Source organism: Pelecanus crispus, chromosome 7 (genome assembly GCF_030463565.1).
Source record: "Pelecanus crispus isolate bPelCri1 chromosome 7, bPelCri1.pri, whole genome shotgun sequence".
Taxonomy (NCBI): Eukaryota; Metazoa; Chordata; class Aves; order Pelecaniformes; family Pelecanidae; genus Pelecanus; species Pelecanus crispus.
Genome location: NC_134649.1, coordinates 46,149,044 through 46,176,410, shown reverse-complemented (window position 1 = coordinate 46,176,410; position 27,367 = coordinate 46,149,044). Strand labels below are relative to the sequence as shown.

Genomic DNA, 27,367 nt, shown 5'->3' with positions numbered 1-27,367 from the left:
GGCAAGGTTCATTGTATAGTACATCAGTTAAGCTGTCCAAAGGAGGGCAATTGGGCAGTGACAAGACACGTTCATGTGTAATGTGAAAGAAATGAATGTGGTGATGCATGAAGTGTAATCTGTGCGGTAACACATCGGAGACACCAGTAGGTAATTCAGCAGTCGTGGCATTGATTGATACGGTTAGCAGGGTAGTGTAACTATTAGTCCTGGCGGAGAAGCGTATTTAAAACCTAAGGGGTGCCGGCTTGCGCGCTGGAGACGACATCACCATAAGCAGAAAGGGCTGGTTCTCGCAGGGAAATGAGCTGCGAGCGTTGGGGGCGGCTGGAGCCGGGGGCTCGGCGGCGGCGGCGGGAGGAAAGAGTAACTTGAGAATTCAGGCAGGTTGCAATACGGCACGATATTTTTTTTTTTTTTTATCAGAGAGACGATGGCTTAAAACTGATGTCATTATGAGGTTTAAATCAACTTTCTGCTTGCTTGAACATGGTCACCTGGGTATGGAGGTACAAGGACACAAAGAGGTTGAGCAACTCTGTTTGTCTTTGAGCCAGTGATACCTGGGGTTGGGAAATTGAGTTCCGTGAGCAGTAATCTGTCAACTGTCCCCACAACATACATTTTTTAAACCTGCGCCTACATTTTCTTTCATAATGAAGGGGACTAGTTGTCCTGAAAAATGCAATGAAGAGCCAGGGCTATAGTTTAAAATAATTGGTAATGTACACTTCTTATTTTTTAAAAAAAATTACATATATCATGCCCTTTTGTTTTCAGAACAGTTTGCAAGACGGAGACAAATACTGGGAATGTGTGTATTTTTTTTAAAAAAAAAAATCATCCCTCTAGTAAATGTAGCTATGAATTCAGTTAAAAACATTTTGCTTTTATTCTTAAGTATCTGTAATAGTAATAAACGTTTCTAAGGAGAGAGTGCTACTTCGTAAGTGATTTTTTTGTTATGTTTTTAGAACTAATACCTTGTTTAAAGCTGTATTTTAGTTTCATTTTGGTTTTTAGTGCTTGCCTATTGTCTTACACAAAACAGCACATCCTTTAATGTTATATTTGTGTAATCTTTTCTGCTTTGCATTTGGACACATCTATAATCTAGATTTTACATCTGTACATACTAGCAATTTAAAAATAAACCGCATTTCAGCAGCGTTCTGAGCTGCGAGAGCTAGATCTTTAGTATCTGCAAAATGAAACTGCAAATCACACTTCAGATCACCAGTGAGTGAAAATAACAGGACTGAGACATCTGGGTGCCTGCTTGCTCCTGTAGGCTTGGCAGTTTCAGGTCTGAAGCCCGTTCCTGGTACCTGCGAAGTTGCAGCACCCGCAGTAGCGATCTCGGGTTAATTGCAGCGCAGTTCTGGGAATCTGACTTAAAATTTAGCGCTCGCCGTTAAAATGAAACTGTTAAATGGTAAATTACATAATTGATTGCAAGCGTTCGTGGATCTATTTGACTTGCTTTTACCATTTGTTCTGTTATTTTATTTAACCATTTTGCCAGCTGAGCAATGAGCATACCTTTCAGCTGCCCAATTTGACAGGCTAGTTAGGAATTCTCTCCAGAATTATTCTAAAAGAACTAAATTTGGGGAAGGAGGAGGAAGGCTTTTTTAAATTTTATCTTTATTAATCAAGTGATGTCAGCGATCTGGTCATTTTTAAGTGACGGGTTTTGTGCAGATGTGTATGACATCACAGTTAACTCTTTAATTTAATGTCACCCGGCCTGAAATCCTCCTCCTTCTCTCCAGCATTTTTTTCCCCCCACACAACCGGGTGGATTTATTTTTTTTCAGTATGCGGTATAGTTGTTGTTAGTGCTAATGTGAGTTACACTTGAATAGGAAGTTAGACCAAACCCCTTGACTTTCAGAGGATCTACAGCGAGATATAAATATGATGTGTATGTATATTTTAACAGCTGTAACACTTGCAAGTTTTTCCTTGGGATAAAACATTAGTAGATCCAGAAGTGACGGGGAGAGGAGAAAGGGGGACAGGGAGAGGAGAGTGGGTGCTAGCCTGTCTCTAATTAATTAAAAACCTGCAGAAATCTAGATGGGGGGGGGGGGGGGGGGGGGAGGTGGCCAGTTATTCTTTCCCCATTTGCTTATTCTGGAAAATAAAAATAGGTGTCGACTCATATGGTCTCATATCAATATGTTATCATCAACAGACAAGTCTATTCACTATTGTTTCAATTGAGTAAACAGTGGTGTAAGGGTCAGCCGTGCTCACAGGTAATTGTTAGTGCGCAGACAGTCCTGTCAAGCGTGTTAGATAAAAATACATCCCACACTGTCACTTCGCAAGGTGTTTGAAAATAATAGCCCCGCTACAGCAAAACAGGACGTAGGCTTGTGTACTGACCTTTTTCTTTGTTTAATTTGCTCAGAGGTTTAATTTCAGGGGACAAGTAATAATTGAATATGTCTAATAACTAAATGCTCATTTGGGACAAAATCCATCAAAATACAATTGGCATTTGGGTCTGATGAAAGGAAGATGACGTGGCTTTAGAGAAACGGATGTGTCCTTAGAATATCTGATCGCTTAATGTATAAATTGAAGCCTCTTTCATAATATATATTAATTGCAGATACTTAAGGATTTTAGCATTTTTTTGTAGTGAACCGTTACCGGAGACCAACTGTTTTTTTTAATGCTACTCTCGGAAAGGCGGGGAAGGTTATTGGTCTGTCGTGCAATAATTTACTCCTCTTTGATATGCAAACGATCCACGGTGAATATAAAAAAATCCTATCAGACTCATTTCACAGTTCTTAACCACTTAGATTCTCTGGAGTCTATCGCCTCATTAGACCAGTGCTCTCCAAAGCTAGCATAATTAAAATCTTTAACAGTTTAGCAAAGTAAAGATGTTTGGCTGATCACGTTGAGATGATTATCTATCCATTGTATTCTAAATGACAAAAATAAATTAAATTTAGACCTTGGCATTTTTTATTATGTGTTTCAAATGAATATAATGCATACTGCCTTTTTTTTTTTTTTTTCCTCAATACCTTAGGTTTGGTGAGATACATGCCTGTGTGAGCTGCTGCTATACACTCAGAAAATGGCAGGTTTCCTTAGGATAGCTCCAGTGCTACCGTACGCTGAAACAATGAACAGTCATCCAAATGATGATCTAGAAGCACAGTGATGAGAAACCTCTTTAAAAACACACAGACACTGGCTTTTATTATTTTTTTTTCCCCTGAATATTTAAGTGATGCGCCTCTACTGGTATTTTTTTCCCACGGCCTTCTCTGAAAGAGCACTGAAATAGTCTTCAGCAAGAGAAACTTGACTTGTTTGATCATGTCACAAACATAAGCTTTATCCAAAAGCATGATCTCAGCGTGAGCCCGCGTCACGCTGACGCGCGCGGCTCCCCTTCCAGCCTTCACTTGGGCCCACTGGAGTTTGCAAAGTTTTCACTTGCCTTATTGATTGAACGCGATGTCCTAAGCCTGGTGTCCATTTTGGCACAATTAAAAAAATACTTTATTTTTTTTTAATATTTCTCGAAGCTTATTTTATGTTTTCATTTTACTTTTGAATGGCTCATTAGCATTGATCTAAGGAATGACAGTAATAATAGTGTTACTTGTATAGAAAGTTATACAGTTTTTCAGTAGACACATCCATCAATTAAGTGAGCAGTTTGAGAAACCAAAATTAATGAGAAAGATAGGTGTGTTAATGAAATAATCATAGTATAATCAATTTGACTGTTAAAATTTGAAAAGCATTTCAGGAAGACAATATGAATTCATAATTTATGTCTAAAAGTGATTAATAAAAACTGTATTTAATAACAAAGCTATTTGTCATCATTTAAAACTTAGTCATATTGTGGTTCGTGTTGTCATAATAATAAAGCTGAGGGTTTTTTTTTTTTTCCTAAGACCTTCCTTTCTTTTTAAAACAGCTTAGGAAGTATTCGCTTTCCTTAAAAAAAAATTAAAATAAACAGTATATTAAACAAAAAAAATTAAATTTTCTCCAGCTGACTGCAGAGTAGCCCTTGGCCATCTTTGCTGTCAGCCTTGCTGTGAGCTCAGGGCAATTGCTGCTGGAGTAGGGACTCTGGAAATGGGCACTCTGCAATTTTAATGACAAAAATAATAATTAACATGAAGTTTGGGGTGGGTGTCCTGTTGTGTGGACCCCCCTGCCCCACACACGGATTTTGCCTTACATACGTATTGCAGGTGTCGCACCAGAAAATGTAGCGGAGACGTGCAGTGTTCAGTATTAGCCTTTAGGTATTTAAAAAAAAAAAAAAATACATGCGCAAAAACACACACACACACACACAACTAACACTAGGCTTTGTTTACTGACTCTTTGATTTAATTACTGTTTGAAGACGGCCGAATTAGCTGTTAATTGATTTAATTATCCAATTTGTTTGTTTCAGGCATGATTCCAACAGAACTGCAGCAGCTCTGGAAGGAAGTGACAAGCTCGCACACAGCCGAGGAGGCAGCCAGCAACAACCACAGCAGCCTGGACCTGTCCACCACCTGCGTCTCCTCCTCCGCGCCATCTAAGACCTCCTTAATCATCAACCCGCACGCCTCAACTAATGGACAGCTATCGGTCCACACTCCTAAACGGGAGAGGTAGGTGCCGGTGGGGCTTCCACCTGTGAGCGTTTCCGAACAGCGTGCTGAAACGATGGCGAAATTGTTGGGAGCGGCGGCCAACCCGCCTTGGCCTTGGTTTTGCCCTCCACGTCTTGCTCTGTCTGATTTTGGCGTGGTTGAATAGAGTCTCCACTGGGCAGAATATGCTCCTTTTGTTCAGATCTTTATGGCTTGTTAATTGGATCAATGTGGGCACAATTAGCTAATTAGAAGCGCATTGGATAAGCGTATTGGGGCAAGTGTGAAGAGCATAAGCGGGTGTTTTTGAGTTTTGCATCCGGGCTGCTGTTACTCTTGATGTGCTTTGGGTTTGCAAGCTAGAGGTGAGGAAAAAAAAAAATCTGTTGGTCAGTACAGACTGTTTCACCACCCGTTTTTCTGCCAAATTTCAGTGCCCCATCTCATCTAACACGTTTGCCTTTTTTTTACTCTGTATTTACCTGCTTTCACAAGACAGGATAGGCTTGAGTTCACCAGGTTTCTCTAAAACAAAGTGGATTTTTTTAAGTGCTGATAAAATTAGCTAACTGGTGTTGTTTGGCTTTTAAAAGTGTGAGTTAATTTATACTTGCTAGGCTTGCATTGTTAAAAGAAATGGCTTAAATCAGGGGTTGTCTGTTGACGTGCTTCTCGGCGCGGGCTCTGCTTTATTCCAAAGGATGCTTTATTGCAGGTTTGTTTCTTTACACCCCCAGATTTCACTGAGGCGTGTCTAACAACATAACTTTTGCTTACGGTGAGATAGACGGTCCCGGGAGCTCGGGCCGTGGGTGCCAGTGCCTGCTACTGCCTCGGCATCGCTGCCGGCGGAGGAGGAGGAGGAGGAGGAGGAGGAGAAGGGTCTTGGGAGCGCACGAGCAGCGTGGGCGCACCGGGGAGGGCAGTGCTTCTTTGCATTCAGGAGAGTCCCTTTGCCCATCTAGAAATGTTATAGCAGACACTAGTGAAAGCTGGATTTTATGGAAACTGATGGCTTTGTCTTTCCTTCCTCCTTTCATTCATTAGAAAGAGGATAATGGAATTTTTAAGCCATAGAGTTTATATTTCTGGTGGTCTGAAAGTAGATTGATAGGGAAGCTACATAAATACCTCTTATATCTTTCTAATATTAAGAAAATAGTGCTGTTGGGAATAGATTTTTAAAGGAGAGCACACCCACTGCTGAAAGAACTGCTGCGTGCGTAAGGCATCATTTTATATCCATTGCAAGGACGTGTGGGGAACATCGGCATGTACATTTATAATGCATGTAAGTGTCAAGGACGTGGTTTTCATAAAGACTTACATGGGATACTAAAAACAATTTGATGTTTATTAAACAATTAAATTCCCTTTTTGCTGCATATAGAGCTGAACAAGATGGGTTTATGACTTTTCAATAAATTTTTTATCTGTGTTTTTCTTACCGAGTATATAAAACAAAAACCCATGCAGTGAAATGGATCTCCTTTCACTGAACAGAAGCATGTGCTGTCTGCTAATGGCAATCTAGCCGAGGAAACAGTTTGCCACTGCTGTTAAGTTTGAAATGCAGTGGAAATACAGGAATCTCTTCTGAAGTGAGAGTTTTCTCTCTGTCTGCTGTCAAGCAGAACTGAAAATCCATGCGTCTGAGTTCTGTAATTGTGGCCTGGAGGCAACTGGGATCTACAAACAAAGCGATACATATGTTTTTATTAGTGAAGTTCCAATAAATTAATTAGGAAGGTATAAACATGCCATGGTATTGTTTGAGACTGTATAGGTTAGAAAACTTAAAATCCCTCGTGGTTGAATTGATAGCTGTTATTGTTAAAGCTTGCCATAATACTTCCCTTCCACATCTATTGAGTTCTCTACAATATCAAAATACAAAAATAGGTATATTTAGGAATACAAATAAGAGAGCTACAGACTTTGCTTTATCTTGTCTCCATTTGGTACGTGGAAGGTTTGTGCCATCCATTTGCTGCAGTGATTGAATTACATCTTTATCCATAAGTAGAGTAGGAGACTACACACAGAAGAATGCCTACTGATGCACTTAAGGATTTTGTTGCAGTCTCATCAGGCACTGTGGTGCCTGCCTGGATTTCATATGACACAGAAACTCCTCTTGTTGAGATGGGTTGCACTGGCTTCCTTTCTGAAAGGGTGTTTATCTACAGGCAGGGAGTTCGGGGTGGTGAGTGAGCAGCAAGGAAAGAGTCGCTGTGCTCCACCATCAGGTGTGTGTTTGGAAGCCCACAGAAGGTGACTTTTTAGCATACTTACAAAAGAGAGAGCACAGGCGTGAGCAGGGTTTTGGTCATTTTTTGATTGCAAAGGGTAAGACTAGAAAAAATCACGGGTCTGGTGGGAGCATGACTGGGAGACAAATCTATGCATGTTCTTGTACCCAGCTGGTTCAGCACAGCTGAGCTTGGGAATACAACTGGGCTTGTGGCGGTGGTCCTGAGCCCAGGCTTGGGTCAGGTGCGGCTGTTGGAGGGGCTCACGGGGAGCTGTCAGCCCTCTGCCTCCCGTCACACGAGTCCGCAGCTTTGGACTGGCCAGGACAGGTTTTTGGGTTGTGGCTTTCCCCTCTCATTCCTGCACCTTCTGTGCAACTGGCTGTTAGCTTTGGTCTGATACAACAAAGAGCTATTTATTTAGATTTAAACAACAGTATAAAGCACATAGTAAAAACTGTAAGTGTCCGAACAGTTAACCACAGCCACATCATAACGACTGCCCAGCAGCAATAAATAATCATATACAGGTAACATTAACTTTTAGGGTGTGCTGTAAAGCTGTTTTCCCCCCTCCCCTCCCCTTGGGCTTTTGAGAAGGAGTGTGCTGCAGGAGGCAGGTTGGTTATGTGGGAGTTACTGTCGTCACTGTCATCTCTGGCACGTGTCACTGGGACAGTTCAGGCTGTGTTTTACGGGGTTCCTGATCCCACAGGTCAGGTTGCGAGGCTGCTCGGGACCTGTGAGACAGGAGGCACGCGGCTGACCGCGGAGGCACCTGCATAAAAGTCATCGGGCGAGCAGCAGCTCCGCTATGCGTCTTGGGTAAAGACATGTTTTGGTTATAAAGAAGGGGTTTAAAACAACAGGAGAAACAGTCGTTGGCCGCTCGGCGTGCCCGCGCGTCGCCGTGCCACGGGCCCAGCCTCACGGTTGTGTACGGCAAAGCTGTAATCCTGCGCGGGCTGCGGGGACGCAGCTCTGGTGTCACCGGTGACACCGGCTGCTGCGGGGCTGCCGCGCTCGGCGCCGAGCGGTCAAAAGAGTTCTCCTTTATGGCGAAAAAAGCAAATGGCAGGCGGGTGGCCGGGGTCACCCCGGGACGTCCGAAAAGCAAGAACACATTTGAAAGCAGGAGGCATCCTCCACTCCTGGGCACGGGCCGGGGAGCATCGCGGGGCTGCTCTTGGTTTCTGTGTGCTCTCTGTATGGCTTTGACAGGAATGAGATAGTTCCAGCTGTAAATAATGGGTTAATGCTTTCATTCATTTGAGCTTTAAATGTATATTACATCTATGCTTTTGTCCCACATTTTGCCCAGTTTCTGTAAGTAGCAGCAGCAGCAGCTCTGGGGTTTGGTGCACAGCAATCTGTTAAGGAGATAAATAATCTGCTTTGGCATGACACTCCTACTCTCCTCTTTAATTTGTCTTACACAAGGAAAATTATAATTAAATCATTCAGGGTAAACCCTTGAGTGTAGAGAAGGAAAAAACACACTTTGGTAAAGATTGCCAATAGAGACCAACTTCCCTGTTGTGCCGTGCAGAGACATTTATCAATATTCAGCACTATTAAAGAGAGACCATTTCGTGTGATTTGTGAGGCGGATGCCAAAGCTCAAATCAAGGCTTGTTAAGATCCTTTCCCCATGCAATCATGGGCATTCAGCATCATTAGAATTCAGCACTGACTGTGTGTTTCATGCTTTGATTTTACTCAGACAATTTAATAATGTTTATTGTGCTGATTATATATATAAATTCACTCAATGCAATAAACATACCTCAGTCATCAGTACCCTAAGGGAAATATTTAGTTATAGATACTTGTATTCACTCAGGATAAGCGAAAGTGAGACCATCAACCAGCATGCAAACCACTCATCATCTTATCAGCATTTGGGCTTCTTCAGTAACAAGCATTTTCTCTACACAAGTAAATAAATAAATAACGGGAGCCAGTTAAGTACATCTGCTGTGCTTAGAAGTGTCAAGGACAGTGCCCGCTTTCCATCTCGTTCCACTGCATCTTATTTGGGGGAAGCTTGATTATCTTCTTAAGGAAAAGAGCAAAACAAAGCGGGTGACTACTAACTTTATAACCTGATGAGCAGCGAGCATCGTGAAACCTACGTGCTTGGGAATATTCCCGACGTGGGTTGGTTTGGAAAAGCAGAACGCTTTGCGGTCAGTGGAGGTTGGCTCCACTTGGGCTTGAGCCGGGAGGTCTGGGGGTGCTGTGGGGTGCTGCGGGCGCCTGTGTGCTGGTCCCATCCCCTGGCACCTTCCTGTATGGACTGCAGCAGCGACAGGACGATGGAGGCTGTACGTAAACAAGGGAGTGAATGAAGGTCCAGACCTGTTAATTGAGGAAAAGCGTCTTGTTTGCAAGAGGTGAGGTGAAGAGTTGGAGGTAAAGGCTGCATGTCCAAGAGACCTTTCTCCATCTGCCAGCAATCCCATGTTTGTTCCCTGTTGTCTTTATACGCTTTCCAACCATGCTCGAGTCTTGTCCTTCCACGTAAGCAAGGAGCCATCTCATAGGAAAAATAGGTGGGATAAACGAGGGGATTTTTAAATGAATTTTTCTTGCCAGCGTCGCGGGAGGAAGGAGTCTGGAGAAGGCTCTGAAGGGAAGCGAGAGGAACGGCGTGGCAGACCATTGATCGGCTGGTTAGGCTTAATGCATTGTGTTTTACTGTTGTTATCTTCCATGCCAGCTGATCCTCCATCAAAATCCCAAGGCCCTTAGATGAGGGCATTAGGATTCAGCACAATTAAGAACTACAGACTTCAGTCCATTATTAATGCTCGGGATGAAACAATTCAGCCTGCAGTCCATATGCTCCCAGGGCCTGATCCTCTCTTGGCCTGCCTCTCCGCGTAGTCCCTGGCATTCGTTCTGCACTGGTGCCAGCAGCAAATCTGCTCATCCGTGTCGGCTCCTCTCAGTTGCTCCGCGCAGTTGATTTTAGCTCGTTATACTTTACCATCAGCAGAGTTGCATTAGATTAGGTTACCTCAAATCCATTTTCCCTTAAGAAATCGGCGTTCCCGGGACCTTTCCTCCCAGAGGTATTTAGCTGCTCCATGTGCACAAACGCCATCATGACCCTTACGTTGTTACCCATGGTCTGAGCACTCAGGTGCTTCCATGCAGCTTCCTCGCTGCGGAGCTGGGTTGGAGGCAGAGGCTCGAGCCGAGCCTGGATGCCCAGCTGCGTATCCGATAAACCATCCCGCTTCCCACATGGCTGCTGTATTTCTTCTCATTGCACCTAGCACAGGTGTGGCACCTGTGAGGGCGGTTGGGCTGTTCGGCGACGGTGACTCTGCGACAGCCGGAGCAGGGCGCTGGCCGTTCGTTATGTGCAGAGACACCCGAAGCATCCCGCTGCCTGATCCTTGGCGCTCGCTCCCCTGCCAAAGACATCACCAGCAGTTGCTCTGCTCTCCCCGTCTGAGTCACTTCTCTCTGTAATCGGCTTTGAAAAAATATCAGCCGTGACTCAGAACTGGAGTTGCTAATCTTCAGTTTTAAGCCTTATCAGGCACTTTTTATTGTTAGCGCTTTTCAAAATTGGGTGTGTAGCGTCCTCGGCCTTGCCCACACTTATGGCACTCACGTTTTTTGAGAAACCTTCTGCTAAATTAGTTGTACGATGCCGCGTGCTCCTCAGTCTGCCCGGGAGCTCTTTAATCAAATTATGCTTTTCAAAGACTTGTTTCGCTAAGCCCTGGAAAATTGTTTGTAGTTTATTCGTTTTTTCCCTACAAGAGATGCGAAGTTAACCAGTCAGTGACTGCTTGGTGTGGCCCTTGGCCGGACAAGGGTGCCGCGTTTGACACCCGGCCCTCCTCGGGAAGCTGCCCGGCGTCAGGGAGCTCCTGCACGCCAGCGCTTCGCTGCTCTCTGGTCCCGTGTAATAACCATCACTTGTACGACTCCAAACACTAAGCTAATGTATCAAAAAGCACTTAAAATAGATTGGGTGAGCCTTGGCAGACGCCTAACAGAACTTTTCCAAATTTTAGCATATGTATTGTTTTATTCCTCCATCTGGCCAACAGATCATTGTTTGATATCGGAGTGCTTTGCATATCTCCTCCCTTTTCTTGCAACTGAGATACTTACACGTGCATTTAATACAGCTTAATGCTATTTTTACATACCAGAGAAATAGCTGATGGCTTTCTGTTAATTGCATGCACTTTGCAGTTAAACTTTTACTAAAACATTCCTGTCTAAATACTTAAAGTCCAATGAAAATTTGTCCTCTTCTTTTATTAGAGGTGTTTATGTAGTAGTCTTAAAAAGGGACCTGGTTTTGTTTTACTGCACCGTGGATTCCTGTTTCTTTTTATTTCCTCCTGTGTGCAAGTTGTCCTTCCTCAGCGTTTGCTCGGGAGCTCTGACTGTCCTAAAGAGCTGAGCAGGGAGCTAATGAAGAGCCGTGTTACATTTTTATCGTACGTATCGCAGCCTGAGAGTGGAAAAGAAACACCCTCGAAAATGCCATAAAAGTAGAGGAGAAGTTAGGTGATTTTTGTGTGACTATTTTCTCTGCTGTTCAATAAAAATCGAGCAGTTAGTATGACAGCTGTTATATCATGTTATATCGTACCGCTAAGATATTGAGTAGCATTTAAAGTAAAACTCCACCATTAAGCTGTATAAACTTTATCCGTTTCACTACGGTTTAATGGAAAAAAATGAGTTTCTCAATAAAATGACATCATTTTTCCCAGGTTGTAATGTTCACTTTACAACTGTTTTTCTTTAATTCAATTTATTTTACTTTTCTTTTTCTTGGCATCCATTTTTTTCTTGCAGTTTGGAGAGGGGGAAATCTCTTCTCGTGGAGCAGCTAGATACTGCTCAAACCTCTTTGCCCTTCTCCCCCCATCCCTCCACATCTTGTGCTAATCTGGAGCTCTATTTTTGTCTGTCAGACAGGGGTGTATTTGCAAAGCAGTGAGATGCACATTGAAATTTGGTAATCGGGATTTCTGGCTCTACCTGCTGCACATGGAAGGGTGGGGGAAGGAGCCCAAGGAAAATTCACGTTGCATTGCTTGCTGCTGGAGCAACGTTTGTGTGATGCCATGGGGTGTTTTGCCATATAGCCGGTGGTGTTATGGTGGGAGGGCTGTAACTTCTTCTGTGTGATCAGGAAAGACGTACATGTATTATAAAGTGTATTCTTCTCATTAAAACGATGGTATAAGCCCAGGCAGGGAAACTGCTAATATGTGTTGCAGCTTGTCATCTTGGGCTGCGTCAATAAAGACGATAACTATTCCTTTGGGAAACGATCTCGGGAACTGAGCAACAGATCCGCTAGCCAGCGAATTCTTTTTAACTGCAATTTTCCTTTTTGTGTGTACTCAAAAATAACATCGTGATGGGCCCTTAAATACCATTTCATACACAGAGCACAATTTCCACAGCACAGGTGGTGCTAATATAGGACAGTCCCCTAGGCACTTGTCGCCAGGAGTTGTACAGCTTGTTCAGTGTCTGCATCCATATGGCAATCTGTCCCATTCATAGAAAGACATTGTAGCTGTGCCTGTGGGTGCTGTGGTCAATGTAGTGTAAAAAGTAGATTTTAACTCTCGGCAACCTATGTTCTGCTGTTTGTTTTACTGTAGAATCCAATTTATAATGTGGGGGAAGAAAAATCGGCTCTGAGCAAATTCCAGAACAATCTCGCTGGCTTGGGTTTTTGTTTATTCTTGGAGCGCATGGTTAATCAGCAGGTGCACCAGCCCTGTGCCCAGCGCCGCTCTAATGAACAGTTTACAGGAAGTCTTGCTCGGAAGAAACATTTTCCTCGTCGTTTATACTGTGAATTAACTCAGAAGTTGCAAGGCTGTAGACGGTGTTAGCTGGCCATATATGTCATGCAAGTCGGTTTCTTAGTACTTCTTTTTCTTTTTTTTTTTCTTTTTTTTTTTTTTTTTTTTTCAATGTTGCATGGCTTTTCTTGGGTGTGCCGTACTTGGGAAGGATGCTGAGCCCCTCGCTACCGTGCACGGCGATGCTGCCCAGCCAGGAGCTGGTGGCTGCCCCTGTAAGGGGCAAATCGCAGCAAAGGGGCTCTCCGAAAAAGGGAGGCTGAAGCGTCGGCGTCGCACAGCGGTTCCAATCTAAACAAGTGAATGTGATTTATGGCTGCTCTGGTGTCTGTCATTCCAATGCCAAATGTTGGTCTGTTTTAGTGTGACTATTTGTTATGCCTTTTAGTAAACACAAACAAATAGACCGCCTAGCACCTGCAGCAGCATATGATATTTACACTACCTGTATGATTCAGCACGCTTCCCTGGGGAAGCAGGCTTGTGTCCTCTCGATTTTAGTGCTTTTTTAAACAGCATTCTTCGGAGGGAAAGCGTGTGGCAGGGCAAATTCAATCCTTTCACTGTATTTCTCCCTTGGAGTCGTTACTTATCTTAATTATTTTTTTTTATAAACGTTTTCCCAAAGGGCACTTCCCTCGCTGCCGCAGGGGAGTGCGGTGGGTGAAGGCTCCCCCGGCGAGCTGCCAGGCTCTGTGTGATGTGACAGTCACCTTCTGCGCGGGTTTTGTTGTGCCTGTGGAAAACAGGGGTGAAAAATACTGACGTGAATAATCCGTGTTAATCATATTTGTTGATGTATCGCCGGTTTATATAAGGGTGAAAGACTTGCCGCGACTCTAAATGTAACAGAATATGATTTTGTTAAACAAGAATAGATCTTGTTTCTCAGTGTTTTCTTTTACTATAAATTTAAACATAACAACAGAATATAAATTACAACAAAATAAGGTTGGCAAGCAGGATCTTTTTACACGGTATGTATGTACATTTGTAATTTTACACCTCAGTCTCAGTGAAGTCCAAGGTCTAATCCTGCGTTTTTAAACTTGCGCGTGTTCTTAAAAGCATTGCTGAATCGGGGCCAAAGCCTTGCCGTTGCCACCTCCCTCTGCCATACGAATTGGGTGTGTAAGAGGGATGGGATGTGCTGAAAGTCAGTTAAAAAAAAAAAAACCATCACAGAAAAACCACAGAACCCCACCCTCCCCCCCAACCCTAAGAATTCACATTTTTTCCCTAATTAAACTAAAGTTACCGAATCAATCCATTTTCATCTGAATAAATTAGGAGGCTGTTCAGAGAGGAATAAAATGAGATTTAGCAGGGATAAGTCGAAAGTAGCCCAGCTAGGAAATAAAAATTCCAAACCGCCGGTTTGACGTGACACGTCAGCTGCTCAGCATCAGTTGTGTGGGAAATGGCTGAGGCATAATCGGGGTTGAGAAATTAAGGTGGGACACCCTGTGCCATGTCTTAGTTGAAAAGGTAAATGCAGTCATGGGAGGCGTAAACATGCGTGTTGCATCCGAGCCCTCCTTTCTTCCTGTTCTGCTTTATGCAGAACCAGTTAAACCACATCGAGAGTGTGATGTACAATTGGCCACTCTCTTGCAGAAAGGATAAAGAGAAGCTGGAGCAAATATAGAGAGCAGCTAGGATGATAAAGGAGTTGGAGGGAATAGGCTATGAAGACAGATTAAAGGGAATTAAAGATCTACACCCTGGAAAAATAGAGGCTCTAGGAGGATGTGATTATGGTATGTAAGTACATGAAGTGATGCTACAAAGAAGAAGAGGGGAAAAAATTGTTCTCATTAGTTAGCAGTGGTGGAATTTAAAATCCAGCGTTTCAAATCGTGTGCGCCTGGGTATATTTGATGTACTTTTCGCTACAGTACCTAGGCACAAGGTTGAAATAAAAATAAGAGTTTTAAATAGTAGAGAAACTCGTTAATTCAAGTGCAGGAATGGAACTTCCACCTGAGATAAGTGACGGATTCAGTACTGGGTTTTTTGCAATGGGCACTTCTTTTAAATGGTCTAGAAATTCGTTCAGTTCCTCCAAGGAAAGGATGTAGGGCAGCAGCTGTCCGGGCCGTGGCTGCTCTGCTGCGGGGCTGGGAGAGGGGGTGCCGCTGGAAGAAGTACGTAGTACTGCGAGAGTGCTGGAGGGTCATAACGTTGATTAATAATCCAAACCATCAGTGCATAGATCAAAACCAGAAGATGTTGCGTATAATTATCCAGTCTGGTTATACTCTTTGCAGCGGGGATGGGGGTAGAAGAGAAGGGGAATGTTAGCCAGATTTTCTCTTAGTCTTGCTGCAAACGCTCCAGCGCTTTCCTTGCAACAGGCATTTGGAGAATTAACGCCACAAGAGGCGTGAGGACGGGGAGCAGTGGTTCGGGGCGCATTGCTGGCCTTGCGTTACAACAGCAATGCTGTGGCTCTGGGTATTTTTCTTTTTCTTATGCTACAAGTTAGCGCACACCGATTAGAAGACAGGATTTCAGCCTGTAGGCTGCAGTTTTAACCTGATTTGTCTTAAATTGGTGTAGTCATTTAAAATGTAATATACCTCTCCTGTTACTTCCAATAGGGCTTGATGTAAAACATGAGCTGCTTCTAGTCCTAGGTCTGGACGTGGACTAAAAATGTGCAAGCCAGCTCTAGAAAGAGCTGCCACTGGCCACACACGTCAAATGCCACCTCTCCCGAAGGCCCACAACCCTCTGCTGAGCTTTATCCAGCAGCGGGGAGGCATTTACCCTGCTCAGACGATTCTCTGTTCAGATCAAGTAACCTGCTTTCTGGGCAGTCACTGAGATTTGGATGGAAGCGTGGATATCTAGAAGTAGTCCGTATACAGCTAGTAGTCAGTATATGACAATACTTTCTCGATTTTTTTTTTTAATTATTATTTTTTAATTATTGGGGTTTTTTTAAATTCGCAGTTTAGAGAGGAAGGGGGTGCTAAGCCACCTTAGTAAGAGTTCAGAAGGATTTGCACCAGTGCAACTTCACTGCAAAACACATCTTTATTCAATTGATTTTGTCATGAAGGCACGAGCTTGCATTCAAGTACAGTTGGTACAAGGATTTAATCATTACTGCTTCCGTTTTGATTTTAAATCAAATACAGCGAGTGTTTCTGACTCAGAGAATTGTGACATTTTCACCAACTTTATTCCGATGGTGCCTTTCAATGATCTTTAGAGCTCGCTGGGTGGTCACGAATACGGGAGACCCGTGTTGGTTCCCAGTTGTGTCTCTCCTCCTCCTATACAGGACCAAAATCGTGGCATTTTGCCTCGATGGCTGTGCCATCCGTGTCAGCCCCAAGGGGGAATGTGGTGTGAGACTGAGCCCCGTGGTCCTGCCTGGACCGTACACCGACACCGGTTTCATGGCAGCTGGCAAAGATGAGGTCGCTTTCCATTGCCCCTGAGAAATAAAATAAAATAAAATAAAATTGGGGGGGGATGCAATTCTGCAGTTTCTGTGGGTGCTCTGCTCAAAACCCCTTCCAACAGAGAAGCAGGAGATGTGGTATTGATTTTTCAGTGTGCAGGTGGCTCAGGCATGTTCTCCGCACCGTTAGAACGTGAGCAGATGCTTCGTAGCTGTAATAGAAAAATCAAGAATGCTTCTCGCTGACTTCCCCCAGTGCTTTGGCAAAGATCGTTGGCCCAAGCAGATGTGGGAGAGAGGGAGTGCAATACGAAGTATGTCAGCGTCATGAATATTTAAAATATGGTCCACTGTGTGGCAGACGTACTATTACTGAGGCTTCTGCTTAGCTGGTTTTTATATCCACCCATGACTTTTTTGCCAGTGTGTATGGGCATGGTACCCAGTTTCACGTGGTTGGTGAGTATGGGCTGAATTAAACCATACAGCACAGGTAGCTTTCATGCTAGTGCTTTGATTGCTACTTTCCCCAAGACCCTGTGTGTTCCCATCTCTCTTTGGGGTATGCTGTCATTTTTACTCTCCATCGGGGCTTAGCTGCCTGTGGTTTCTCTTATCTCCCGTGCTTTTGTGTCCCAGAGTGCGATTCTTCAGTGATGCTGTAGCACAGCAGATAGATTCCAAAAGTTAAATGGCTGAAGTGGTCCTGGTGAGCGGGGCTGTGCAAGTACCAGCTTCGACAGCCGTCCCTGTGAGAGTAGGTGGTGAATTTGCTTCCAGATCCTCTGGAGATCCTTGGGCTTTTGAAGCGGCATAGGTTGAAGAAGGCAGAGGTAAAAACTCCTCTCCTCTCTCCAGCAAGCCCAGAGGAGCTGTGGAAGTGGCTGGCCCTTCTCCCCTCTCCTCCTTACTGGAAACGGGGCTGGAGGCAGCAGAAAAATCAGTGGACACTTACGCAGTTCTCGGCTTCCCACATGGATTTCGTTACTCTGTCGTATGTCATGAATAAGCTGACTTACGCAAGACATTTTACTTGCCAGAGGGTTATTTGCTGTACTTCAATGTAATATCGCTGCACTATTGCATTATTTGGAAGTAATTCTATTGTGTTAAGTATTTTGTATGCAAATCCCTTAGGAGGAGGGAAAAAACCCCACATAATCTTGATTTTTACATCATTTATTCCTTCATTTCTTTGAAAATTATGTCTCGTTATAAAATCACTTCCACTAACTAGTGTTGCATCACCAGTACCCGACCACGAATATGCGTTCTGGGAAGGAGAGGGTGACAGAAACAAACACCTACTCTAATGTGTCATTAGAAATCAAACAGACCTAAAACTTGCTTCTGCTTGCCAATGCTCAGATCTTCTACAAGTCTGTCTCCGGCAGCGAGACCAAGGATGCATCCAGATTACAGAAACTGTGCTTGCATGCAGACAAAATATCATTGAACAATTTAAGATTATAGGTTTGCATGGTGCCCGCAAAGCCGTTTGTTTATGTATTGGATTAAAATCTTCATTTCCCACCTCTATTTGCTCAAACAAAGTGAGCACTTAGATCGGTTAAACAGAGTTCTCCATTCATTTCCACTGGCTGTATCCTTTGTGCGTTAGGTCGGCTTCTGTATAAACCCGCTCTTTGTTTTGTTTTGAGGTGCTTCTTCAGGCTCTATCAGGGAACAAGTGGCAATCTATAATATCTTTAAAAGTGGGATGGATAAAATAGCAGTAATCTGATACTGACACATAAAGGTCACCGAAAGGCACTGCTGAAACCCGCCCCGGGCGGGATGGGAGTAGCTGCCTTGGGAAAGGCACGCTGCCTATGGAGGGTGCCTGCATTTGTCTTTCAATAGAGGGGTTTTTTTTTTTCTTTTCAAAGTGTCTATTTTTGGTAAGTTGAAGTCCTTACCCTCCTTTGTCGAACGGCAGTGGAAGCTATACGTAGGTGTTAAGTATGTTACGCTTAGCATCGTGTTAGCAAAGTGACCTTTTAAGTTCCCGTTTACAGTCAGCACCAGTCTTTCTGGTTATTAGCAGCGCTAGACTTTGACATCCTGAGCATCGTTTGCAGTCTGATACTGTCTTGGTCATTCTGTCATTTTCTTTGGACACAATACCGGGGTGTCATGTCCTACATGGTTTGTCTTGTCCTGTGCAAGTTCCCTGGAAAGAAGAGAGATTTGCACTTGGATTTAAAAAACAAATACAAATCTCGGTAGGGCTCTTTCCGTTGACTTGGCCATGGCCTTTAGGCTCTCACAGAGAAACTTTAAAAAACCCTGCTGGGGGTTTAAGCCATGTGACTCCTGTTGATATTATAATGAGATTTACAGTGCTTAAAACCCACAGGGGACTGACTCCTTACTTGGCGTCACATGGCGTTTCTGCACTCATCCGGGCGTATGGATAACGCGCGCTGTGTAAATTAATACAATGCAGTTTCTTTTTGGGTTCTGCCAAACACACTGAAATCGTAACTCTCATATGTAGTCTTCATGGACTTTAATGGAGTGTTAACATGAAAGCCTACTTTCTCACCCCTTGCTGTATTCAGGTATGGAAGCAGATGATAAAACCCATTATTTTTCTGAATTATTCTTTTCCGATGTGTATGGAGGGCATTTGACCATATGTCTGTCTGGCTTGGGTGGACGGTGTTCCTTCAGCCATCCTCCCTCTTTCTCAGCTGAGGAAATGTGTGGTGTAGCATTTTTCTAATTTCCTTGCAAGGAACGCATCGGTCCCTTTGTTCTTTTAAAAACTTAACTGATAGAGCTTTTCCCCACTTGCACATTTAAAAAAAAATGCTAAAGTTAAACCAGTGCAATATTCCCTTACAGAAAAGGCCTTTGTAAGTCTCTTCACCTACAGTGGAGTTTTTTAGGAAATTACCTTACACATATATATATATTTATGCTTCAAGAACTATTTGTAAACAGCCAAAAATACAATTTTAATGAAATAATGATTTAGGGTCATGTACAACTCATAATACCTTTTCCAGTCAGATCTGTACCTTTTTTTTAATTTAAAAAAAAAAAATCAAAAATAATTAAAAAAGCACCTTTGGTTATCTTCAGATTCTCATTGGGCCTAAAGTCAAAAGTGGCAGAATGTGGACAAGAATTTCTCTTGCAACTTCTTTGCATTTGGGGATGACATCTCAGGAGTATGTTCTATGGTGATGTTAACTATCCAATGCATCAGAAATAATAGAAGAACACAATTTCATTATAGTATGCAGGCAGATAATATTACAGAACAAGAATAAACAGCATTTCCACATGTGTATAAAAGTAAAATGGCAAAAAGTAGGCGTTTATCCATAACGTTACCTGTAATCCAGGATAAAATAAGTCATAAAAGCCACACCTAGATGCTGGTATGTGTTCATATCCTTTGTGTATGTTTGAAGTTCATAATACAGCACAGGCATACTGTAGCAAAAAGATTTGCTATGAAACATAGATATGTGTGTGAGCATAAAATAGAGATTTCAGTATTATTTTGACATTTGATTTTTAAAGTCATCTAAGGTTATGGAAATTGTTGCAAAAATAATTCCTTTACTTAAGAAGTTTCCATGCAGAAGTTGAATAAAGAAGATATTTCAGAATATGGTTCATCAGTTAGTGCAACAGATACATTTCCCTGAGCACCACATGGCCTGGATCAAAGCGTCTCATGACTTGGATCAGTGCAGCCAAATCATTACGTATTGATTGGAATCCCGCTGAAGGATTAACCCCTTAGTGCTCATACGAATTTTTTTTCTTTAAGCCTGTTTTCAGTAGTTAGTAAAGCTCTGTGACGTTCCTGCCAAATATTAGCAAGGTTAACAGCCCCCACTAACCCCTCGTACTGAGGAATCCTTTGATTACATGATTCCTTTTTTTATGATGACTTTTGCGTTTGAAAATACTGGTGAACCTTCTTTACTGGGTTATAAGGTGGCTGTATTTGTGCAAAGAAACAGCGTGTGAGAGGGGAAATAAAAAACAAAAAAAAGCAGCCCAGTAAATAAATAACATGGTGGGAAAGCCAAGGCTGCAGACTTGATGCTTTTCCTCTTTCTGTAGTGATGAGGAAAGCCTCAGGTCCGGTTGCATTGTGTTATAAGAATACACTGCTGCGTGGAGATGACTTTTCTTCCTGATGAAGTTGAGTTGTAAATATGCAATGTTCATAAATTTCTTCGCAAAATATCAAGCAGAATATTAAGCAGGTCTGTCAAATGATTTCTCCCCCGTCCGTGTTAATTTAAATTCTTTACAAAGCTTTTAATTAATCAATGAAATGTAGGAGGATAGCTAACTAAGAATGACACGTTTTGCACTGCAAATGGTATTTAATTCTGTTTTGAAGAACCATGGGCAGAGTCAGGTGGGTACCGTGAGCTGTTAGGGATGTTTCAGGATCTGTTGCTTGCTGCTCTTAAGAGTCTTTGTGAAGATGAATTGGCGTGGTACCTTCAGTTATGCCACTTTTTTCTCTTTTTCTCTCCTCCAGTTTATCCCACGAGGAGCACTCACACAGCCATCCGCTCTATGGACACGGTGTATGCAAATGGCCAGGCTGTGAAGCAGTATGTGAAGACTTCCAGTCGTTTCTAAAGTAAGGACGGTTTTTTTGGCACTTGCATTGTACAGAAAGCATGCCCTGAAATTTTGTGTGCTGTCACTCACCATGGGCCTGATGCAAAGCCCATTGAAGTCAACAGAGAGCTCCCTTTCACTTCAGTGGCTTTTGGATCAGGCTCAAGAACGTTTTAACAGGGGATAGTAAATTAGCCCCATGGGGGAAGTATGGTCTTGCTCAGTGTATTACTATAAAATAGAGTGTTTGCAGTTCCGCAGCCTTTTTTTTTTTAGTTTATTTAAATAATTTTTAAGTTGCAGTATTGATAAAGTAAACAATACAACCTTGATTTAACCTTGATTTCACTTTAATTTAGAAATTTAGTCTTAAATTAACTCCATAATTGAACAGAGAATTGCAGAACATCACGTGAAATTTAATTTATGTCAAATAAGTAACTAATGAACAAAGTCTACACTACTAAAAATAAACTATAATTATATTAATTGGGCCCCTGCAGTTTGCTGCAGACCTTTCCTTGCTGCCAAAGAACACAGTTTTACGCGCTGCATAAACAGTGCATTATGGACTAGTATGTGGTAATGCGTGCATCCTGATGCAGGGAAGGACCGGCAGAGCTCTAATAGCTTACACATGGCTGCTCCACAGCTAAACCATCAGCCTCACCCCTCCGAGCTGGAGCAAAAAGCGTTCCCATCACAAAAGAGTTCTCTGCCTGGGGAGATCGCCAGGTACACACATGCTTTGGGTGCACCCAGGTTCTTGAAGGTTTGGGCACTGATCTTTTCCCAAGTACCGTGTGGCTATTCGGTTGTAAGATCACAAAAGATGCAACTGCCCAAGCAATGTTTATGATTTTAAATGCACAAAGGGACAAATTCTGCTCCCATTTACAGTGGTGATCTCATTGTTAGTCCATGTAAATACATGGGATTCTTCAGGATGGATAAGTAGAATTAGTCCCAAAACGTTCAGCTGTATCTGTTCTTTCTGGGGCAGTTCCCTGGATTTTTATGTGAGGGAGGGAAGGGCGACAGCAAGCAGAGGATGTTTGTTGGATGATGTTAGATGATAGAGATAGGTTTTTGGTCTCAGAACAGAATGGGCCAGTTCTGCTTCCACTGGCAAAAGCCGCCTGAATTCAGTAGGAGCAGCGCTGGTCCTAGTGTAAACGCACAAGTAAGGAATGGTACAGTAACGAGGAGGTTCTCATTGCCAAGAGGATTACAAAATAAGAAGGTGCCAGCCATAAATTTCCCTGAAGGGTGGCCTCATTTCTTTTAATTCGTCCTGTTGTTCACTTAAGTGAAATAAATGCTAATCTTGTCATACTTGCCCGATCATTCATGTTCATATACCATGCTATATAGCATTTAGACCTTTAAAACAATTCTAATTTTCATTGCACTTAATGCAAGGGGAAGGTGCTGTGGTAGCCTTAGATATCGGAATAACGTGTGTAGTCACATAAGGTCGGATTATGCCACCTTTGCTTCTTGTGCCAGTCCCCTGTTCCAGATTAGATCTGTTGGTTTCAGGAAGATTTCTTACAGAGCAGCGGACTGCTTGACGTGACCACGCGTAGACCATACAGCCCTTAAGTCACACGGCTTGGGTAGAGGCAAGATTGATTTTTATATGGTATTTTGGAGATGTTTCAGTAAGTAGACCAAGTCCACCAGTTCACCTGGAGGAGATACTTGGGGCAATCGATAGGTGGGAATAACCCGAAAACCATTACCAGCCCGGGCTGGACCTGAAGCGGCTCCGTCTACTCCCAGCTCCAACAATTCTGGTTCTTTTATCACTCGCTTATCATCAATCTTTTTCTCTTTCCTCCCATTGAAACCTTTCAACGGAAGTATTCCGCGTAACTTTCTTAAACCCATCGGCTCGTGTAAATTTTCTCATTATCCAAATTCTGCAGTGTCCAGACAAAGTCTTATTGTTCGGAGTGATATTTAACCCAGAATGAATGCAGAAATGAATGTCCCCGAGCAGGGTATTGACACTGTTAGGAAGTGAGCGTTGCTTCATAAAATGAGACCGTAGCCATCCAAGTCTCCTGTGGAGCATCCGTCCTTAAATTATATTGCCATTTATCAGAATTCATTACTCAATGAAAAGATAACAGGTAGATGCTTGAAGTTTCTTTCTGGTACTTGTATAATCTGTGAAGCTCTTTTGACAGTCCCCTCAAGAGGAAAGCTCTTGTTTACCAAGCGAAATACAGCCCGTGTATCAATTGAGCATTGCTTAATTTCACTTACCTCCGTAAAAAGGCCCGTGAAAAAAAGCCAAGAGAAGTTACATGTGGAATGAAAGCCCCATATGCCAATAAAATGATTCTACAGTTAAGGGAGAAAAAAGGACTCGCAGGTCTAAAACATGGTTCATTTCTTTTCCTCCTGAGGAAGAAATATCATAACTGTTGGTAAATCAAAACCAGAGATTTGACACTCTTCTGTGATCGTTCTGTAGTGTTTGTTCCCAAGGTGAGGTACACCACAGGGCCCTTGATTTCAAAGATAAATACTGTACAAATAACGATCCTAGTTGTCTTTCACTCACAGCCAACAGGAGGATGCTTATCAGAACCAGCAGATACGCTGACTATTGTACGCATTTATTTCCCTATTTCTTTTTGCAATAAGTTGCGGTTATAGCATTGTTTTGGGTTTTTTTCTTTTTTTTTTTTTAATCCATCAGCCATCGGTTATCATGTGATGCCGTATCAGTTAGAGCTAACTGATAGCAGCAGGGGCTGCTGCTAAGCCTAATGAAACAGTAGCACCCTGCATGCTCCAGAACACTCCCCGAGCCTAAAACCAAAAGCAAGTCCAGTCTCACCGCGGTGACCCGACGGCCTTCTGCCACTCTGCGGGAAGCAAGGTGAGGGCTGGAGGGTGCACACGTGTCTCGCGTGTTAACCAGGGCCCCTCTCGCAGGCGGCAGCGAAAGGAGCAATTAGTAGCACAGGGCGACTTTCCTTCGGAATTGACTACATCCTTGATTTCATTTGCATGTGTTTAAAGACCGTTGCAGATAGAAATATATACCCTTTATACGGCAAGTTGTTCAGGAAACCCCGGCTGGAGGGAGGGCGGTTTATTCAGCAAGGTAGCCAGGCATCCAGGGCAAAAAAAAAAAAGGAAGGAGAAGACTGAGTAGGGTTTTATTCCCACCCCCTTTTTTTTTTTTTTTTTTTTTTTTAAATTTGATTGTGGTTTAGATGTGCTTAATCATGGCTGTACCCTTTTTAAATCGAATCTATTCTTTAAAAGAGGGACGCAGACCTTTGGAGAGAACTTGCAATCCTATATTGCAGCGATGCTAGTAATCTGCTTCATGTGAATTTAACTTTGATGAAACGAAGGGGAGTTTATGTGAAAGAAACTACTAAGTGCACTCTGTAATGTTTTCACAAGTGTTTTTATCATGGTAACATCTTGTTTACTTTAGTTGCCTGCCTAAAACTACTTGGAACATGTTAAGAAAACATTTCGAGAAAGCTGCTACAAAGAGGCTTTTGTTTAGCAGCAACTGTGAGACTGCTCGGCTCACAAAGGTGTTAACTTTCAACCCCTTAAGCACTTCCACATGAAATTCCAGCAACTATGTTTGTGGTTTTGGAAAAACAAAGTGTATATTAAAGAAACCAGGTATATGCTAATACATGTTGAAGTAGGCCGGAAATCATAAATTGTTTCAAAGGCATTAATTGCTATCATTTGCATGTCAGAATGTTCTGCAGTGAAATCATCTGCAGTTAGCGCGAGAGAGACTTTTTAATCAAGCAGGGGGCGAGGGCAGAGAAAAGGCTGGTCTGTGGATGTCTCCTGAGGTTTTTACATTACTGGCGGCCCCGTGGGGCTCCCCAGCCCTAACGCCTCGCTGGCCAGGGCGCTGCTGAGGGCGCTGCCGCCCGCCGCGGGGACCGGGGCGTCCGGGGCACCCCTCGCTGCCGGCGGGCACCTGCTGGGCCGCGCGAGCCGGCCTTTTGCCACCAGAGCCCACCGTGCCTTGGAACTGGCCACCTTCTCCTTCCTTTTGCACCCTCCTGAGGTAACCTTCCTGCCACGGCAGGGGAGGCGGGAGCTGTGGAGGCGGGGTGGCCCAAATCCCACAGTGCCCTCTAGTGCTCCCGGGATGCTGGGAGGGAAACCTCGCAGCCAGGAACCCCAAAGTAGCATCCCTGAGGAGAGCCCCGCTCCGCCCCTCCGCCGTTTGCCAGGAACCCCAAAGTAGCGTCCCTGAGGAGAACCCCGCTCCGCCCCTCCGCCGTTTGCCAGGAACCCCAAAGTAGCGTCCCTGAGGAGAACCCCGCTCCGCCCCTCCGCCGTTTGCCAGGAACCCCAAAGTAGCATCCCTGAGAACCCCGCTCCGCCCCTCCGCCGTTTGCCAGGAACCCCAAAGTAGCGTCCCTGAGGAGAACCCCGCTCCGCCCCTCCGCCGTTTGCCAGGAACCCCAAAGTAGCGTCCCTGAGGAGAGCCCCGCTCCGCCCTTCCGCCGTTTGCCAGGAACCCCAAAGTAGCGTCCCTCAGGAGAACCCCACTTCGCCCCTCCGCCGTTTGCCAGGAACCCCAAAGTAGCGTCCCTGAGGAGAACCCCGCTCCGCCCCTCCGCCGTTTGCCAGGAACCCCAAAGTAGCGTCCCTGAGGAGAACCCCGCTCCGCCCCTCCGCCGTTTGCCAGGAACCCCAAAGTAGCGTCCCTGAGGAGAACCCCGCTCCGCCCCTCCGCCGTTTGCCAGGAACCCCAAAGTAGCGTCCCTGAGGAGAGCCCCGCTCCGCTCCTCCGCCGTTTGCCAGGAACCCCAAAGTAGCATCCCTGAGAACCCCGCTTCGCCCCTCCGCCGTTTGCCAGGAACCCCAAAGTAGCATCCCTGAGGAGAACCCCGCTTCGCCCCTCCGCCGTTTGCCAGGAACCCCAAAGTAGCGTCCCTGAGGAGAACCCCGCTCCGCCCCTCCGCCGTTTGCCAGGAACCCCAAAGTAGCGTCCCTCAGGAGAACCCTGCTTCGCTCCTCCGCCCGCGAAATGGCGGGCCACCTCGAGCCCAGCCACCTCGGGTTTCATTTCTACGCACGCCTATGAACATTTTCACCTCGAGCGCCCGCCTGCTGCGCACGATGAAATTTTTTTTTTGAAAATTTTTTTTTTGCCCCTGGCGTACCCAGAGCGAGGCGCGTCATTTTGCGTTACTGCGTTTTATACCTTAAGGTGCTCTTAGTTTATGTTTCGCCTTATAATTTCCGGTGTGTAATCAGAAAGCATTACTTAAGAGACGAGGATCATCTTTGTTTCATACTTTTATTGACAGTGTCTGCCATATTACGGCGATGTCTAAATGGTAAAATTTATTATTAGCAATAGTGTCACAAAAGTCTGAGACAGCGATTTTCCTTTCAATAAAAGTAGTTAAAAACCTTTTAGAAAATCCATAATTTTGATTGCTGGTACTTCATAAATGTATAACTGGTACTTTTTAGCTGTCTCTTTAGGGAAAAATGAGTTTTATCACCTGCAGTACCTGGGTTAATGAAATTGTGTGTTGGAATTTAGCCAGAATGAAAGATGAGATCATTCGGTGGCACTAATATTGGCAACAGGTCTCATAAAAAGGTGCGACTCTTTTTAGAGAAGTATCATTAGGTTTTGGGTTTTTTTTTTTCTTTTTTTTTGAGGATGGGGGCAAGATTCGAGTTATTTATCATTTTTGAAGTTTCTGCGGTTCTAAGATTTTCATCTGCTGTAACATCCAAAACCCAGTGACCTAAAAGCCTCCGCCAGGGCCAAGAGAAACACAACAGTGTCCATCAGTGCCTAGTAAAGGAATTTACTTGCTTCAGATTTCAGTTCCAGTTCCTGTTTCAGCCCTTTAAAAATCACGACTCTCAGCTCAAATTTGAAATAATGCTGCTTCTTTCTCATGGTCCTCTGTGTTTGATTGTTTGTGGATATTAGCTGTCCAGGAAATCCCATACTTAGAGATATAAATCCAAAATGATCTTGTTTTTCCGCAGCCAGCCCAGGATGTATTAGACAGTTATGATGATTTGTTAATTTTTGTGACCTGTATTTATTTTATGTGTGCCGTATGCTTTTAAAAGAGGGAATCAGCTGTCGAAATAGGCTACTTTTGTCAAAAGGGAGGCTCTTGACTCATTCCTTTTAAGCCTTTGCTTTCTTTACTTTTGGAGAATTCTGTGTGTGCACCTCCATATGGTGGTAAACAAGGGCTGCATTGTGCCCTGACATATAAGCTTAAACCCAACCCTGTTATTGAAGAATCTTTTGAGATGTGCGAGCTGGGATTCTTGAAGGGCTGTCAGGCTTGGGTGTCGGTTTGAAATGTGCCTTGAATGTATAACTCTGCTTTCATTTTAATAGTGCAATATTTTTTTTTTCCTAATGTAATATTAATCGTCACCCATTTGTAGTGAAATTTCTTCCTCGTGTCTGATGGAAAATAATTAGATTAAGGGTATTAAGTGAGAGAAGGTTAAAAAGAAAACTGGATAAAGATATCCTGAAAACAAATAATAAACCCGCACTTCTACCTGCGATTCCGTTGTATCCCCCGGAAT

The 27,367-nt window shown here is 43.7% G+C and overlaps 1 protein-coding gene across 1 annotated transcript in view; it reads left to right on the top strand.

Annotated features, from left to right (window-relative positions):
• The window catches only part of FOXP1 (forkhead box P1), a 224,376-nt gene that overhangs the window by 160,044 nt on the left and 36,965 nt on the right, over window positions 1-27,367 (top strand). Inside the window, exons 8-9 of the mRNA XM_075714560.1 lie at window positions 4,454-4,658; window positions 20,691-20,795. Coding sequence (XP_075570675.1) covers window positions 4,454-4,658; window positions 20,691-20,795 — 310 coding nt within the window. The remainder of the gene's footprint in view (window positions 1-4,453; window positions 4,659-20,690; window positions 20,796-27,367) is intronic.